This window comes from Camelus ferus, chromosome 24 (assembly GCF_009834535.1).
Source record: "Camelus ferus isolate YT-003-E chromosome 24, BCGSAC_Cfer_1.0, whole genome shotgun sequence".
Classification (NCBI taxonomy): Eukaryota; Metazoa; Chordata; class Mammalia; order Artiodactyla; family Camelidae; genus Camelus; species Camelus ferus.
In genome coordinates, this window is record NC_045719.1 from 17874279 (window position 1) to 17891933 (window position 17655).

At 46.9% G+C, this 17655-nt stretch overlaps 1 protein-coding gene across 13 annotated transcripts in view; it reads left to right on the plus strand.

Annotated features, from left to right (window-relative positions):
• The window catches only part of FHOD3 (formin homology 2 domain containing 3), a 411926-nt gene that overhangs the window by 272500 nt on the left and 121771 nt on the right, over positions 1 to 17655 (plus strand). For all 13 annotated transcript variants that reach the window (XM_032467256.1, XM_032467268.1, XM_032467258.1 and 10 more), the window contains exon 10: positions 623 to 876. In XM_032467256.1, coding sequence (XP_032323147.1) covers positions 623 to 876 — 254 coding nt within the window. The remainder of the gene's footprint in view (positions 1 to 622; positions 877 to 17655) is intronic.

Consider the following 17655-nt stretch of genomic DNA (forward strand, 5'->3'; position numbering starts at 1 on the left):
GGCTGCCTAGAGTAACTGCAGGCTCCACCCCCACGGTACCCAGGCTGTGGGCAGTCCCCGGGGAGCTGCGGTGGCCCGGGGCCCACGGTGCAGGTCTTGCTGCACCAGGCCCCTCCAGAGACCCGCTGATGACTCGTTTCCGCTCACCTGGAGCTTGCGGCTCCTGCCTCTGACCAGAATCTTTGCTGTGCTCCTCGGACCAGCCTCACTGGGAAGGGAGCTCAGGCATGGTGCAGAACTCCAGGGCTTCCCGCCGCTGGGCTTCCGGGGAGACGCCGCCTCCTGGCCCAGAGAAGAGCAAAGGGTGGGCCAGGAGCAACGACCCCGGCAAGGGCAGTGCCCGGCCGCAGGGGGAAGAGCCCAGCTAATGACAAACTATTTCTCAGACCTACCCCTGACATCGGTTGACCTTTCGTATCCATTTGGGAAAATCCGCAGTGAGTGGCGAGCATCTCTCAGTTTGCAGACTGTGCTTTGGGATACCTGTGATTGATAACCTTGCAGAGAAGCGGAAGCCCCAGGCTGGGAGGAGTCAGTGTTAAATCCTCGTGAAGGGCCAGACTGAAAAGCTAAGAGAGGCTGTCAAGTCTGATCTTGCACTGGGTGCCCTCTGCTTTTTCAGGTGGCGCTCCGGCACGAGGACGAGGACAGCGATGAGACAGCGGAGCCGCCCCCCAGCGGGCGCCGGGACCGGAGGAGGGCCAGCGTGTGTTCCGGCGGCGGCGGCTCGGGGGGCGAGCACCGGGGCCTGGACCGCAGGCGCAGCCGCAGGCACTCCGTGCAGAGCATCCGGAGTCCTCTGTCCGCTCCCTCCAGCCCCTGCTCCCCCTCGGCTCCAGGCTTCAAGTCCAGTCAAGTGCGAGATCTCCGCGAAAAGTAAGCAGTAACCCAGCCATTCAGGGGGGCGCAAGGACACCGAAAAGAGGGAGGGAGGCCACGTCCCCACAGGTGCCCACGGCCAGCCCTGCCCCACCAGCTCCCCGCCTCTTCTCTACCACTGAAACACCACCCAGTGCCCCTGGAACTCCCTTGGGCGAGACGGCCCTAGTGACATGCACAGATTTGATCTCACTAACCCCATGAACTCTTCTTCACCCACTTGTGTTTTTATACAATATTGCAGTTAATATCTATTTAGAAAAGCTGTGTTTTATCGACTGGAAGAAAACCTAAAACACAAAACTTTGGCCTAGAAATAAATGGTAAGCCACGTGAATGTGACATTTTTAGAGTCTGAGGTACTCATGACAATATATAGTTGAGGTTGAGTTAAGTAGAATAAATTATAATTAAATATTATTATATATTTTGTATATATATATATAATTTCAGTAAATTCTAATGTATCATTTATTCATCAGTCATACAGCAAACATTTTTGTTAAGTGTCTGTTATAGGCCAGGAGTATCTGAAGTCATGACCACATGTAAATGGAAAAGGTATGCTCTCCATTCTTGTGGCCCTCCCATCTGGGCTGGGAGAAAGTAAGAATGAAGAAAGGACATAGGAAGAAACAGAAAGATTAACAATCCCATGAGAAATTATATATATCCAAATAGAAAGTTGGACAAAATCTCTAGGAGCTCAGAAGCGCTTCCATAAAACAGAGGTGTGGCAAAAGGGCGGCCATGCTGCTCTGGGGTCTGCGTCCACTCATCTTGTCCTAAATGGATGCTCTCAGTTCACTAGGATGACGGGGCTCTGTGGACCAGTCCATGCCAGCCGGGTCCACCTGGGCTGACGATGCACTGATTCCAGTGCAGGCTCCCTGCCGCCAGCCGGCAGAAGCCTGCTCACATCATTTGGCTGGAGCATTGTTCCCCATCATGGAGATCCACCTGGGAGCCAGATGTGGGTCAGGAGGCTGCATGGTGAAGAGCTTATAATGCAGAATAAGTGGGATGAGTTAAGAGAGTGATCAAGATATGTCCCTTCCTCTCCCTCCCGAAGGAAACACCTACCCCCGCCACTACCAGGAAGTGCCCAGAGCAGTCTGGTAGTCGTGGGGTCACTGGAGCATGAGCCAGCCTGTGCCTTTGGGTGCCTCCTATTGCAGAAGGAGGAGGAGGACCTCAGTCTGACAGTGACGTGCCAGGCATGGTCCATGTTGACACCTTTGTTTCATCTTCTGTTTAGTTTACTTTGTTCTTTTTCTGGATTTTTAAGTTGTTTGTTTAATTCATTTCTTTTTATCCTTTGACCATCTTGCGTTCCTGGAATATAACCCACTTGGTCGTGATGTGTTCTTTTCTGAAATGTGCTGTTGGAATCCTGTTCGATACTAATTTATTTAGGATTTTTGCACAAATTTTTGTAAGTAGGATTGGTCTCCCCCTTCAGCTTTCTCCCCTCTTCCTTTTTCTCCCTCATCCTTCCCCCTCTTCCTCTTTCTCCCCCTTTTTTTTGCCATCCCTATCAACTTGGACAACACTGTTACGCGAGCATCATAAAAGAATGATTGTGGTGGTCATGAGACTCTGCTTGTATGTGGCTTCTGTACAGTTTACTCCTGGTAACTATGTCTCTGAATGTCTCCAGGGTACCTCTCTGATTGTTCCTCCTCAGTGTCCTTCCCTGGATCTTTCTTCTCTGTCCCCTCGCTTTCAGTGTTGGTTTTGCTATTTCTAAGAGTCTGCATACCACAAGCTCTATTTTAGTGAAAAGAAGACCAGAACTTCTGAACAGATTGAGGAGTGAGAGAGTCCACTGTGAACACTGAACTTAGTGATCTAACATCTTCAGGAAACTCAAGCAATGCTCGAAGGGCCCTGGAAGCACTCTCTGGTGCTGCTTCTGGCTAATTGCTTGAGAAAATGACATCGGGAGAGTTGAGCAAAGTGTACACCCTGGGATGAAAAATCTCTACTTAAAACCACCGAAGATGCTAAGGGCGGGAGTTAGGGGGCCTTGTCAGTAGATCTCGGCGTTCTTCTGCTCTGGCTGACTGATGTCAAGTTTGTTTCTTTTCTGTTTCTTGCTGTCACATGTCTCAAAGGCCTGTGTGTTGTGAGTTCAGGTGACAACACCTTGTGATATGTCGGCAAAGGTAACAGCAGTGGGGTGGACCATCCTGGGCATAGTTGACGGTTTCGAGGCTCTGGGCTTGGTGGGATCTGGAATGGGAGGCTGCACGTGCTCCTCCAAATGCTGCTGTCTCGGTGTTTCCAAATACGACTGATTTTCATTTTACTGAAATTATTACTTCGATGTATATTTCATAGCATTTGTTTTAGAAAAATCCACTTTCCCGCTTATAAAGAAAGATAACGGGTTCAAGATTGATGATTATGAAGGGGCTTCATCCGCGAAGCCTGTTGAAGGGATTTTTGCCCCTGTGGCCCCAGAATGACAGTATAATTTTGGCAGAGGCAGGAGTAGGGCAGAGAGGCAGGGTGGCGAGAAGGAAGCTGGGAAACAATTCCTGCACGTAGAGCTGAGTCACCTGCCCAACATCTGTGCCTCCAAACACTACCTTAGAATCAAGAAGTTCATTGTGTTCGATTCCCTGTGGACCTGGAAAGACACAGATGCATGCCTGACCTAGATTACTCTTCATCTCTGTGAACATTCTGGCCCTCCTTACTGCGAACTCGTAGCAACACTGCCTGCCTCCGCCGCTCTGCCTCCGCCGCGTAGGAGGAATTTTAGGCTAGATTTTGTAACTCTGTGATCCAATGAATGCCAGTACTTTGGAAAAGAAGATGGAACTATGTTATAGGTTGGAAAGAGATTCATGTTGTCCTAAAAGATATATAGCACTCTGCACGCAGATGGTCCTTCTGTGTCTCTTGAACTCTCATGATGATTCTCTGCAGGGTCTAGGCAAGACAAGTGTTCTTATCTTCCCATTACAAATGAGAAGACAGTTGGGGGGTTGGCGCCATGTGACGCATCGCAGGACGAGGGGGCTGAGTCACGGGGGGGAATCCAAGTCTTTGGCCTTTGCTTCTCAGTGTCTGAATCATACACAATCGTTTCCCAACTTACCGTTCCTAAACGTAGTCCCTGAGTGAGATTTTCACGTCTGACTTTTTAGAGAGGCAATTTGACTTAAATACTATGTAGGTGTGTATTTTTAAATGTATTTTTTTAATTGAAGGATAGTTGATTTACAATGTTGTATTACTTTCTGGTGTACAGCATAGTGTGTGTGTGTGTGTATATATATATACACACACGTATATATATATTTATATTTCTTTTTTATTATAGGTTACTAAAGCCATTGAGAATAGTTCCCTGTGCTATATACAGTGGGACCTTGTTGTTTATCTGTTCTCTACTTAGTAGTTTATATCTGCCAATCCCAAACTCCCATGTATTTTTAGTCAAGTAAATATGAAAATTCGAAGAGAATCAAAAAGAAAAAAAATCTGCCAAGTCTTCTTACAGACCAAGGCCTGCCAGGCTGTGTGCTTCAATTCTGAGGACTAATAAGGCTGTAAACTCACATTGCTTTGCTTTAGCTTCTAAAAAAGTAGAACCCCACGCCAAGTATTTACCAAATAAGGTATGAGTGTATTGGTCACCTGCCACCCACATGTACCTTTTGTGACTGTGTGTGCCATACTGAGTTTTATCTTTGCAATTAAAATCTACAGATTTGATTGGAAGGAAGAGAAATGTTGGATGCTTTCATATTTTACCAAGAAAATTATTAGTTAGCATCTAATCAGCCAAGAAGCCAGTAACTCTGGTTTAAATTTTAATCGTCTCTAATGTTTGGACTAAAAAGTCTTCGGGGTTGTCTAGCCCAGAGCAGGAGTGCTTTCCTGTGCCCTCAGGCTCAAGACACTCTCCTCCCTGAAGCACCCCATCCTCTCCTTGAACTTTTCCGCTCGTTGTGAAAGTCATCTGACCTAAATGTGCTCGGTAACGTTACAGCTCTATTATTGCTTAGCATTTCAGTTGTATGGATAAAATTTCCCTATGATGTTTCTCTGTTCATCCTGGTTCTGACCTCTGTCAGCACACACCAGGTCATCTTCCTGCTCTTGTATGTCAGTCTTTCTGGGATGAGCGTGGCATGGGACTTTATAACACGTGAACTTCCAGTTTCATCCTGTTGATCTCCACACAGCATCCCAGCCCACAGAGGTAGCTCTGAACTTCATTTTGTCACTGACGTCAGCAGTTGCGCCATCTAGCTTTCAGTCACGCGTGCATTTCAGTACATACGGAAGAGTGACGTGGCGGGCAGTGGATGATGACAACAGATTGGGAGTGGATGGTACAGACTGCTCCCACGTGTCAGAGGCCTGGGTTGGAAACTCTCTGTCAAGGGCCAGATAATAAATATGTTAAGCTTTGCAGGCCAGATGGTCTTTGCTGCAACTGTGCAACTGAATTCTTGCCTTTGTAGCATAAAAGCAGCCAAGGACAACAGGTAGGCGAATGAGCATGGCTGCCTTCCAGTGAAACTTTATTTATGGACCCTGAGATTTGAGTTTTACATGTAGTGGAAGATTCTTTAGACTTTTTTTCCCCCAACCATTAAAAAATGTGAAAACCATGCTTAGCTGACAGACTGTACCAAAACAGGTGGTGGGCCAGACTTGGCCCATAGTCTTGCCAACCCATGTTCTAAGGGGCTTGAGGGAAGTCTGGGGGAAGTGGTCCAGGGTTGGCAAAGAGGAGTAAGAGGGAAGAACCCATCCTGCTGTGTGAGACGGCTGTTAGGGACCACGTCCTTAAGTCCAGGGTTAGAGCAGGGAATCATCGATGAAGACATGGAGACTCTTGCTGATGGCTGCTCGTGAGTCCCCAGTCGAAGATGGAGTGGGTCGGGGAGGGCAGGAGATGAGTCAGACGGGGGCACACAGAGAGCCAGCAGGGAGGTAGGGGGTTTGGCAGTGAGTCCAGGAAAGTTGGGGCTGCTCGGGGAGGGGAGGTGGAGGCAGGCTGGGATCAGTCCCAGTGGTCCCGTGGGCAGTGGTCTTCAACAAGAAGTGTTTTTATCCCTCGAGGACATTTGGCAATACTGTGACACACGTTTGGTTGGCATAACTGGGGTGGAGGGTGCTCTCGGCATCTGGTAGGTGAGTTCAGGGATGCTGCTAAATATTCTACATGGAAAAGGACAGCCCCCCTAACCTGCCCACCCAACAAAGTGTTATCTGTTCTAAAATGTCAATAGTGCTGAATCCAAGAAAGCCCTCTGAACAGGAAGGCGAGTGATTGGCTGTAGTTTTCACCTCCTTCTTGGGAACCGTGCCAAGGGAGGGAGTCTTTTGACTCTTAGAAGGGGGTTAGCTTTCTTGAACTCTTTGGACCTACCTTAAATACTCATGTGCCTGGGTCAAAATAGATTTTTTTTGGGGGGGGAATATAATTTTTAAATTTCTGGGCTACTACGTGGATAGTACAGTAGAGTCCCTTTCTTGATTTGTTTTGGGTTTGTTTTAACCCCATTTAGCCAAGTTTTACATGTCTCATTCTCAGGGAATATGCTGAACTCTCTTTGGGAACCAAAGGTTTGACTAAATCTCATGCTTTTCTCAGTCACCAAAATGGCCAGGGTATCCAGTTCTAAACAGCTTCATGTCTGTCACTTTCCAAAAAAAAAAAAAAAAAAATTGACATAATGGAATGTGACACCAGCATAAACAAAATGGCAGGACTGAGCAATGGTCATATAACAGAAGGTGTGCCAGTGTGCAGCCAGGCTTGATGGGAGAACGAGGAACAAGGGGACAAGCTCACTAGAGCCGCCTCTGTCCACCCAGAGTTCCCAGATGTTCAGGGGGAGCTGAGAACTCCGCACTGAGGAGCAGCCGTGGACACCCTCCTCTGGGCTCGTGGTGTCATCTGCTGATGGTCAAAAAGTGAAAAAGTGCAATTCAAGAATTGCTGTTTTGTCCATGGAGGTTAGATGAGGGATAAAAATAAGGAAAGGAGGCTTAATATGATGCATGAGAGAATTCAGTCAAGGGTAAAACACATTCTTTGCTGAATCCAGCCCGATTTTCCAAACTATAGCATGAGTCAAATTAATGGCAGTATTAAGTCACTCTACTTGGGCTGGTCTGCTAGGCAGCAGTAGATAACTGATATACCTTATATTAATATTTATTTCAAATCGTGACTAATCTCCTCCAACTGTTGTAAATTTCCCAAGTCAAAACTGGTTTTTTTTCCCTTCTTTTAATGAATCTGGTCTAAGCAAGAAAAAAAAGAGGCTTAATATACGTTGCATAGAAGTTCTCATTAGAATAAACTGAAAGTGATAAGAAGGTAAACAGCCTGATGGAGAGTCTAGGGCTGTGGCCAGGCCTGGAGCTTGCAGCTGGGTGGGGGGAGGATGGGCTGCAGCAGTTTGACCTACAGACATGCCTGACCCTCAAGCAGCAGAGAGAAGATGTGGCCTGGCCTTGTGGTCCTAGAGAAGGGAAACCAGGAGGGACCAAGCCTTGGATGGGCCACAGGTCCCGGGTGCTGGTCAGTGGATAGCTCGCCCACCTGCCCTGCAGGGAGGAGTCCAGCAGGTTATGGTTGGGGACAGAGCGTGGACACCAGCAGCAGAAGCTCAGTCCATGCCTGGTGGTGGAGGTTACGGATCCTCAGGAGCAGAGAAACCCTCAGTCTGCACACATTCTCACCAGCCTGGCATGTGGCAGCACTGCGGTACAGGGCATAGGAAGGAGGTGCTTGGCTCCACCACTCATAGCCACGGGTCGTTTTAGAGATGGCCCCTGGCACATAGTGGGCACAGGATAAAAAGCAGCTCTTTATGTTCTCAAGTGACTTCCTGAGCACTTAGTCGTCTGCCAGGCATTATGCTAAGAACGTCAGTGTACTAGCTCCATCTTTCACTGTTACCCCATGAGGCAGGCACTATTACTGCCTCCGTGTGACAGGAGGAGAAACTGAGGCACAGGGCGTTGAAGTCACTTGTCCAGAGTCCCACAGCTAATATACGTGGAGCTGGGTTTAGAGGTCAAGTGGTCTGGATCCAGAGTCTCTGCCCTTCACAGTTTTGTTAAACTACCTTTTTTTCCCCCTCTGTGATTCTGCAGACATAAAACAAATATACTGTGTACTTGGCAATTAGTAAGCAATTATCAAAAACGTGTTGCCATTCTCCTATATCATTCCTTCTAGATTTTTTGTTGATACATTTAAAAAAATTATTGCTTAGTATTCTAAGACTGTACCATAATACCTTAATGCCTTGATTCATTTTGCTATGGTTTGATCTCAGTTTTTTTCCCTAATAAACTTTCTGTAATGAACATACACACATACACATACACACACATATGTTTTGTATATGTATTAGCATTCTTTTAGGAGAGATTCTAATTCTCTGGAATTCTAGATTATAGGACACTTACATTTTATATTACATTAACTATTGGTGTCAACCACATTGCTCTCTAAAAGGCCATATCAATTTTGCTGTTCCACCATCAGCCTATGATTGACCATTTTCCTATGTCATCACCAGCATTGGATGTTAAGTGTTTTTCAGAATTTTTGTACTTTTCAAAAGTGCAGTGTGGTGCCTCAGTATTTTAATATGCACTTTTAATTGCTGCTGAGATTGTTCATCTCTCATTGCTTCGTTGGCTGTTGACATTTCCTTTCCTGAGTATTGTCTGTTTACATCCTTGGCTCACTTGTATCCTGAATGGTTTGTCTGCTTTAATTGATGGATAGCTATTCTATTTTTGATATGGAAAATCTCTGTTGCAAAAGCAGAGAGAATATAAGTATTCTGTATACAGTACAGATACTGACTTTTGGACACCTGTGTCACATGTATTTTTCTCCCTATATTTTAACTATCTTTGAAGTTAATTTAAGGCATCTCTTGATGTATGCATGAAATATATTGTTATAGTGTCCAATCTGTTCGTCTTTCCCTGTGTAGCCTCTTAGGTGTCATGCTCACTCAGGAAAGTGTGTCCTCTTTCTAACTGCAGCCTCTCAGTGTTGTTCTGGGAGAATTCTCTGCTCCTCTCCCTTCACTGTCCAGGAGGTGAGTAGTAGTAGCTTAGTGATAGCAGGAGCCAGCATTCATGGAGCACGTACTTTATGGTGGCTGTTGTGTTAAGCAAATTTACATGTGTTGTGAATTCCATGAAGAATGTAGCATCTACCCATTTAACAGATGATGAAGCTGAGGCATGGAGAGTTTAAAGAACTTGCTCCAGATCTCAGCAGTGGTAGTTGGCACAGCTGGGTTTGAACCCATACCAGACAGCCCTAGTCCAGAGTCTACACTCAGAGTCAGACATCCCTGGAACTAGTCTCTGAATCTATAGAATGTGTTTTGTAGTAACAAGCTTTTCTCTTTTTGGGATGAATTCAATTTGTTGAGAAAGCAAAAAATCATTTAGAGCGAGTGTTTGCTGGAGCTTGGTAATCCTAGTGAGCTGTGTTGTTTATAGATTTTGATCCTGAGATAATCATGCTGATTCTCTTGTTGTTCTCCTAAATTGGTACCGAGGACAGTGCCTAACAGGGAGTTCCGAAACTACTCAGAGTAATAACCATGGCACTGGAACGAGCCTTTGCAGTTAATCATGACTAACCGGCTGTAATCTCGGTGATGGGGGCAGGAGAGAAGGAAGGTATAGAGAACAAAAACTCACAGCTGAGAAGAAGGCACAGTTAACTGTCTGTTTTCAGAGGCTCAGCTGTCCTCACCTTCTGGGGGCTCATGCCTGATGTGCACCGATTAGTGACCCAGTGGGTGATGGGAGGAGGGGCCCAAGCCTTGGGGCTCAGCCTCTGGGGTGGGAGCTGGAGGGAGGCAACTGGAAAGAGTATGCTTTTCTATTTCCCTGCAGGGGTAGGAAAGGGTGTTGGCACCTCTCCACCAGACACGGGAGCCAGTGGGCAAATGGGGGAGCCTAACTGTGAAACCATGCAGTGTGGGTGACCCCATCTTCCTGCATTTGGACAGAAGGGAGACATGTTTGGATGCTGAGTTCCAGCGAAGTGCCTTGCCCTCTGGTTGGTCTCACAACGTGTCCACAGGGCTTACAGATTTCATTCCCCCGTTGGCTGCAGGATCTGCAGCAGAGAGTAGCCCTAGCTCTGTCTTTCTGGGAAGTAGTTGGCAATGAACAATGGATTTGCAAGCAAAAAACATATTATGTAACTAGCAGTATTACCAAGTCCAAGCTTGCCATACGACAGGCCAGTAGATCGAGATGGGGTATTTGAGAAAGGAATAGTGACTTTTTTTGGAAAGCCAGCAGACAGAGAAGATCATGGACTAGTGTCCAAAGAACCATCCTACCTGAGTTAGAGTACAGGCTTCTTTTAAACTAAAAGGAGAGAGGTTGGGGCTGGTTGTTGCAAACTTCTTGGTGCCAGTGAGACAGAGGGGACATCATAACCCTTTGTTCTTACAGCTGTCCACGTAGGTCTGGTCATGGTGTCCCTGTAAACCTCCAGCAAGACAAATGTCACTCTCTCTGTTCTGCAACTCTTTATCTCTATATGAATGGAAAATGTATACTTTTAAAGGTACATCTTTTAGAATGGGCACTTATGTATATTTCAGGCTATAGACAATTTCTTTTACAAAAGGTGCAGAGTCAGCATGACTAAGCACAGGCAACTGAGCATAGAGGTTGGAGCTAAAGGAACAGATCCAACACGGAGTCACGTTTGTTCTTCTCTGTTACTGTAGGTGTTGTATAAAGGGTGTTAACCCACACAACTGATGACTCGGGTGACCTTAGTCCTGGCTCCCCGGGGAGGGTCGGCCAAGTGCAGTACAGGAGCAGCCACTGAGGCTGTTGGGGGCACGGGCGTGGTTCCCGCTGCCACAGTCCTCTTTTCTTCTCCAGGCTTGGCCTTAGTCTCCTCTGCCGTAACCTCAGGGTGATGGTGCCTCTTTAATAGAGTGGTGGGTAGGGGAGTCTGGGGAGGCAGCACAAATGTGTGCTTAGCTTCATGTTGTTACTATAGTTACTCCATGCCCTGGAGCTTTCCCGGATATTGTTCTCATAAAGCAGGTAATTGTTCAATAAATATGGACGTGAACTGGAGGGAAGAGTCTGAGCACTGGCATAAACATGCTAGAGGATTTCACAACAACTAGATTAACAACCGCTGGTACCACGAGCGGCAAGTAGCTACTTGGGAAGATTTATCTGATGTTATGATTCGTTATGAATGGGATTCACCAACAAGGGATGTGACCTCCTCGGCTAGGTATGATTAAAATACAGCCAGCAATTGAGGTTTACCATTTAAAGTCCAAGAAGCTGTTACTGGTTTCCTGGGTATCGAACAAAAAAGGGCGGATAAGAGGGGAGATCACAGGGGTTGGGGGTGAGACGGGGGCAGAGAAAAGAGCAAGGGCTTAGAACCGAGAGATCCTACACCGAGAAAGGACAGAAGCCAAAGGCACGAGGAGGAAGTCCCTTTGCAAAGCTCCTGCTGGTTTCTGGGGCAGGACTTCTGATTTCTCAAAGAGTCACTGTGACCAGATTGCAGATGTCTTTGGGGTTTGTACTTGGCCGTATAGAATTTGGGAATCGTTCTAGATTCTGAAGAAAATGGCAAAATGTTATCTTTAAAACTGAACAGAGCTACTGATGAATTCCAAATGAGGAAGTGGGATTGGGGTTGTGTTTCAGCAAGACCGCTCTGGGGACATCACGGCGAGCGTGATGGAGGAGAGCCAACAGACAGCAGACAGGGAGTGTGGTGAGGTCTGAGCGACAGTCAGGAGAGAGGTGGGAAGGCCCAACTCAGGCAGTGGTGCAGAGAATGGCAAGTAGGAGGAGGTGTTGAGATACAGGTGGACACCATTTGTAGGACGGTGACTGGACTGTGTGGTGAGAGAGAGGAAGGAGCCTGGGGTGACCCCCAGGCCACCACTAACTGAGAGTCATGGGATGGCTATAAGGTCCCTGAGTCAGCTTGGGGCATTTTACATTTGAAGTGTCTGGATCAAGATAGAACTTCCCACAGGCAGTTGGACAGACACTTCTGGAACCCAGGCACCTGCAGGTGAGGGCTGAAGCCTAGGCGAAAACAAACCAAATGAGGAGAGAAGCGGATGGACGATGTACAGAATTCACATTTCCTGAAATTGACACTGAGAAATTCACTTACTTCCCAAGTCAATGAACCTTGAAATTGGTTGTCTTCAAATGTGAATGCTTCTCAAGCGAGAGGGGCTTTACTTGGTGTGGTGTTTCAGGAAGAGACAAGCCCTTTACTGTGGGAGTGGTGAACACACTTCAAAGAGAAGGAAAGGTTCTTGTTTCTAGTGAAATCTTTGTCTTGCTTCAGGAATTTTCTTCTTGCCCTTGTCCTTTGCAGTCGCCCTGTTTCCTATGATACGCACCTTCCCATCCACGTCCTGACCGTTCACAGCCCTTTCTGGTGGAGTTGATTTTGTTGGGAGCTCATGCGAGTGGTCCTTTTAGAGAACAAGCATCTCTCTTTATATCCTGTGCAATTCCCAGAACCCCTCTGGAAATGGAGCAGGGGCTTTCTAATGATGACTACACTGAGCTGATTAAATCCAATCATGAGAGGAGCAATGAGATTGTCTCTGACAAAGGTCTGTAGAGGGAGCCGGGTAATAAGTCTTCAGTAATGAAGGTTGTATATAAAGCCCTCGAAATGTAGGCTGAAGAGGTCAAATCTGACATGGCCAAAAAGGAGCTTATAGTGGGCAAAGGTGATGCTGGTGAAACATTTTGCAAGGGGCCCCTTTGGAATAGGCCTTGGAAATTGAAGAGGAGAGACCCAAAGAAAGAGAGGTCTGGCCTAATGTCATTCTTGTCTCACGCATGTGCTCAGTGAGCTGACAGTGATCACAAAAGCATAGTATTTATGTTGAAAAAAACATTTATTTCTAAGCGAGACTGATCAGAATTAACATGGGCCGTAGTTGTGGTCCACATCTGTCTACATCAAGGTGTCATTGATTCTCCCCTCGGTGGAATGGGGCCTTGGTGAGATGGGCAAGGAATGAGAGCTGGCAGACTCCCTGTATACCTGAATACAGGAAAAGAATCTGAAGGGAGGAAAGATGAATGAATAGCTTCTTCCAACCCTTAAAGAGAAGAGGCATTTATTTCCAGCCACAAAGAGACGATCGTAGCAGAGGTAGCAGAGCATCATGGTTAGGAGCTTGGATCCTAGAGTTGGACTACCTGGGTTCAGGTCCCGGCTTATAGCTCTGTGACTCTGGGCAAAGTCCGTAACCTCTCTGTGCCTCAGCTCCTCAGCTGTGAAGGGGGCAATAATGGTACCTACCTCAGCAGTTCCTGCAAGGAGTTAAGGAGTGAACCTTGTAACCTTTGTGCAAGAGTACCCAGAACCGAGTTTGTTAAATAACTAGAATAAATGAGTGACTACAGCCCAATCCCAGTGCCTGCTGTCCCTGGAGAGACCCAGGGAGGCAGCGCCAAGCCAAGAAGAGGGAAGCCTGCCCTTAGAATGCAAGGAAGCCTGGACACATCTGGGATGTGCATCTGCGGCCCACACCCCTTCTGAGCATCCTGGCAGAGCATGCTTCCCAGAGACACAATAGCTCCGTGAGGAATTCAGAGACAATTAATCACCCTTCAGGAATACTCAGTTACAGTATTCACATTTGCCCCAGAGAAATCATTTCATTCCTGAGGTTTTCTTTTTCCAGTCACGCAGTTCTGGTTTTATAAACATGAAATTAAACATTGACTAGAGATGAGCCCCCCCCCCACCGCCCCCCCAAGAAAGTGGCCCGTCAGGGCCTGCTGTGTGCCGGCCTTTGTCTCTAGAGGTCTTGGGACGGGACGGGGGAGAGTGTGGAGGATGTCGTGGCTTCATGCCAATGGCTGGCCTTCCGCAGTGAAGCGAATACTGACTTACTGGACTTGAGAAGGTATTTTTTTTTCTATGCTTATGTCTATATTTTTCACTTGTAACAAGCTTTGTAAAATTGACTTTGAATTAGAAGAGTAAATAATTTTGATTGTGAAAAGGGGAGAAAAAAATCACAAAACAGAGATGAAGTGTCTTTGGGTTTGTTAGAACGTGGCTGGGACCCGGGTCCACATCTGTAATCGCTCACGTCCATGAGTGCGTGAGCAAACCACCAAATCTCTAGGAGAGAAACCCCGCTGCTGAGCACGTTACATCACCGTAACCTTAGAGCGACAGACTTCTTAGTCAGTCCTGACATTCTGTGAACTTTGAGATAATGACTATCGTCCTGAGTTTGTTGAGGCAAGAAAAGCAGCTAAAGGAGAACACATGCCTTGTTTCTTTCATTCCTTGTTCCTTTCATTCCTTGTTCCCTCAGCCTGTAATTGGGGATGCAGTGGTAAGCATGACCCTCATGAAGCTTCCAGCCGCCTAAGACAAGGTGCACGTAAATATTGTAGCAAGTAAAGGTGCGTAGCTTTGGAAGACGGCTTTGAAGGGAGCGGGCGGGGCTGTGTGTAGGCAGCAAGGGTGTAAGGACATGCCCTTGAGGAGAATGTGCATTGTCCGAGGACATGTGCAGGGGCTGGCATTACGGCATCACTTAGAACAGCAAACTGGGGTGGACCAGGTAAGGGAAACAAGCATAGCCATAGATGGGATGCAGCTTGCGGCAAAAGAGATGCATCGTACCAGAAGTACCAGCATCCCAGCCACCCCGGTGGCTGTGTAAAAGGACGTAGAGTAAAACATGTTAAAAATACTACCCACCGAAGTTATAGCCATGGCTACCTCTGGTCAAGGGGACTTAATTTTTTGAAGTAATATTATACTTTTTCAAAGGGAATATGCATTCTTGTAATTAAATATTAATTTTTAAATGATTTCTTTTAATTTAAACAGAGGAGAGTGGGATAGGGATGTGGCGGTGGTGGTGGTGGTGGGGGGGTCCAAAAAGCCTCCTCGGCATTTAGGCTGAATCCTGAAGGGTGAGAAGGGCTCCCTGGGCCGAGGGAAGGCCACGTTCAAGGGCAGAGGGAGGAAAGGGCTTGGTGTACCAAGGTGACAGGATTATCGAGAGACAAGGTTATGGAGTGTGGAGGGGACAGAGGTGGCGCGGTGGTGAGATGAGGTCGCGTGGTAAGCGGGTCAAGTCAGGCAGGGCTGTGGAAACCAGAGGCTGCAGAGTCAGGGTGCTGTTGGGTGTCCCGGGCTCAGCGTGCACATCTCAGGAGGTGCCAGTCTGCCTGGTGGGGACCGAACGGGAGGCGACGGAGGATGGAGACAGGGACAGTGGGCGGTAGAACCACAGAAACGTTAGTAGCCTGGCCTGGGGCAGTGGTCCTGTGCCTTGTAGACACATGCTCAGTTCACACCCCGAAAGAGCTGGATACAGTTTCTGACAATAGGACTTGAGCATTCCCCTCTTCAGATAACTTGTCACAAGGGTGAGGATGTCTAGGCTGGAGATTACTGTTGGCCACGGAGAGACGTGGAGAGTCTGAGGCACACATTGTAGAGTCAGTAGACCTCCCTGTGGATCTCCCAGGATGACCCTCCTGAACCAAGCTGAGCCCAAAGCTGAGACACGGTGGAAACTGGATGAGTGTACGTGACAACGTGTGTCCAGTGCCTTTGGTGACGGTCTTCATAGATAATTCTGGCCCTTTGCTGCTCTTCTGCTGTAATTCGTATCCTGTTAGTTCCTTCTCATACAATTCATTCTTCTTTGGCATCTCCACCAGCAGACGGTTGATGGAGTAGGAAGTAAATGCTACCCAGAGAAGTCCATGGGGTGGCTTGGTAATTTGGGGGCATGAATTGAGGGGGTTGAAGATAGAAAATGAGGTTGTTGGGAAGAACCGTGGCTAACATGTAAGATCTGGAGTTTATCTCTAGGTGTCAATTACCCGTATTTCATTACCATATTGTGAGTTGATTGTGGCGTATTGAAGTCCAAAGCATGTGAAAAGGCAGTTAGAGTTCTGGAATCAAACTGAGTCATGAGTTAGAAAGCTGTTCCTGTTCACAGACTCTGAAACAGGGCTGGCTTCCTCGTGGTAGTTACGAATTTGTTATCTGCCTCTAAAAGACTCACAGATCATGTGTCTTTCGTTTCTGACTAGGAGTCCTTCACTCTTTAGTGTCCTTCCCTTCCTGTTTGTGAAAGCATAAGACAGAATGAGTGTAAGAAGTGCCATTATTTGAACCATTTAAAAGCAAGCTTGACTAGACAGCACACGTTAGACTAATAATTGTACAACTTCTGGAAATGAGAGAACTTGTCGATGTCCATACAGTTTCGTTTCTTCAGCTATCAGAGACCACCAGAGATGGAGGCTCCTGTTCTGCTGTTTATTTTATGAGTGAGGTAGGAGAGCCCCTGGGTCTCAGGATGGAGCCAAGCCAGACACAAGCCGGGGCTGTTTTCACCTCTGGACGCCGTCATCTTGAAATCTGTGCCTGGTGGCCCTGCTGCTTCCAGAAGCTCACAGAGAATTCCCGTCTGCCTTCATCCTGGTTTCTCTTCTGCTGTCTCAGACCTCTAAGAGCCATTTAAGGCAATATAATAGTATCTCCGGCTTGGGGGGAAAAATAAGTCCTTTTAAAATGAAAAATCAAAGTACCACACAAAAGAAAGCAGTGAGACACCTCGTAGTCCGTAGTTATGTTTATGCTGTGCAGACTGGAATTCCGTCATATGAAACAGCTCTGTGGTTTTCAGCAGAAATAACGTGCCAGATCCATTAGTATTTCATTCTAAAACAAAATAGCAAGATAATGGCTTGTGCGTTAAGGTTCTGGCCAGTTGTCCAGTTCTCAGGTCTATTCGGTATCCGTGGCCTGTATTTATGCTCCTTCTAAACTCTGAGTGTTACAAGGACAATAAACACTTCCCCGTCTAACTTTGGGTTCTCACCATGGAAACATCAGAGCAACAGCTGGGCTCTATCTTTTCATTCTCTTGGTTGGCAAAAATCTTGAGGGAATATGTATTTTTTTTAATTTGGTAGATAACAAAACTCTATTTCTGAATGAAATCACTGCTTCAGTTGATCAGATGTATGTCTTAACCGATTATGATCACTAATTGAAAAATTTCAGATCTCGCCTTGGGCCCTTGGTAACTTTAGAAACAGCCTTAGAGTGAACAGAAAGTGTGAGTCACTGTGAAGCCAAGTTCAGACTCTGGTTGGAGTATTCGCTGACACAGGGATGTAGGTAGAGCCCAAAGGGGCCCTTTTTCTGTCGTCAGTTTAACACAGTGTTTCTATAAAATATTTTTTTCGTTTAATTATACTATGTCATGTGCAGTTTACATGCCTGCCTCTTATCTAAACCTCAATACAGAAGTTTCTAACTATTTGCCACAAACCAGTCACACCTGTGTCAAGATTCTGATTCTCCTCAGGGCAACTGGGCAGGTCCAGGGTGACTGGGGTGCTGGGCAGGTCTCCTGGAGCCACACACAGCCTTGTCCGATGCTCTAGTGGGCTGTGCAGATGGTATCATCTTGTCTGTTCCATGTTCAAGGAGGACTGAGAAGCACACTTCAGGGAAGTGTTGCTTAGAAGGAACGTGCAGTGATGGTGGAGCAAGGAAACGAAGTCAGATCCTGCTTCAAGTTCATGGTGTTCCCTGGCCTGGTAGAGAGGACTCTGGCCTGGACATGAGGAGACCGGAGTTCTTATTGACAGGTTGTGTGATCTTGGCCTCTCTGGACCTCCTCTTTCTTATCTGCAGCATGGGGAGATCTCTCAGGTCAT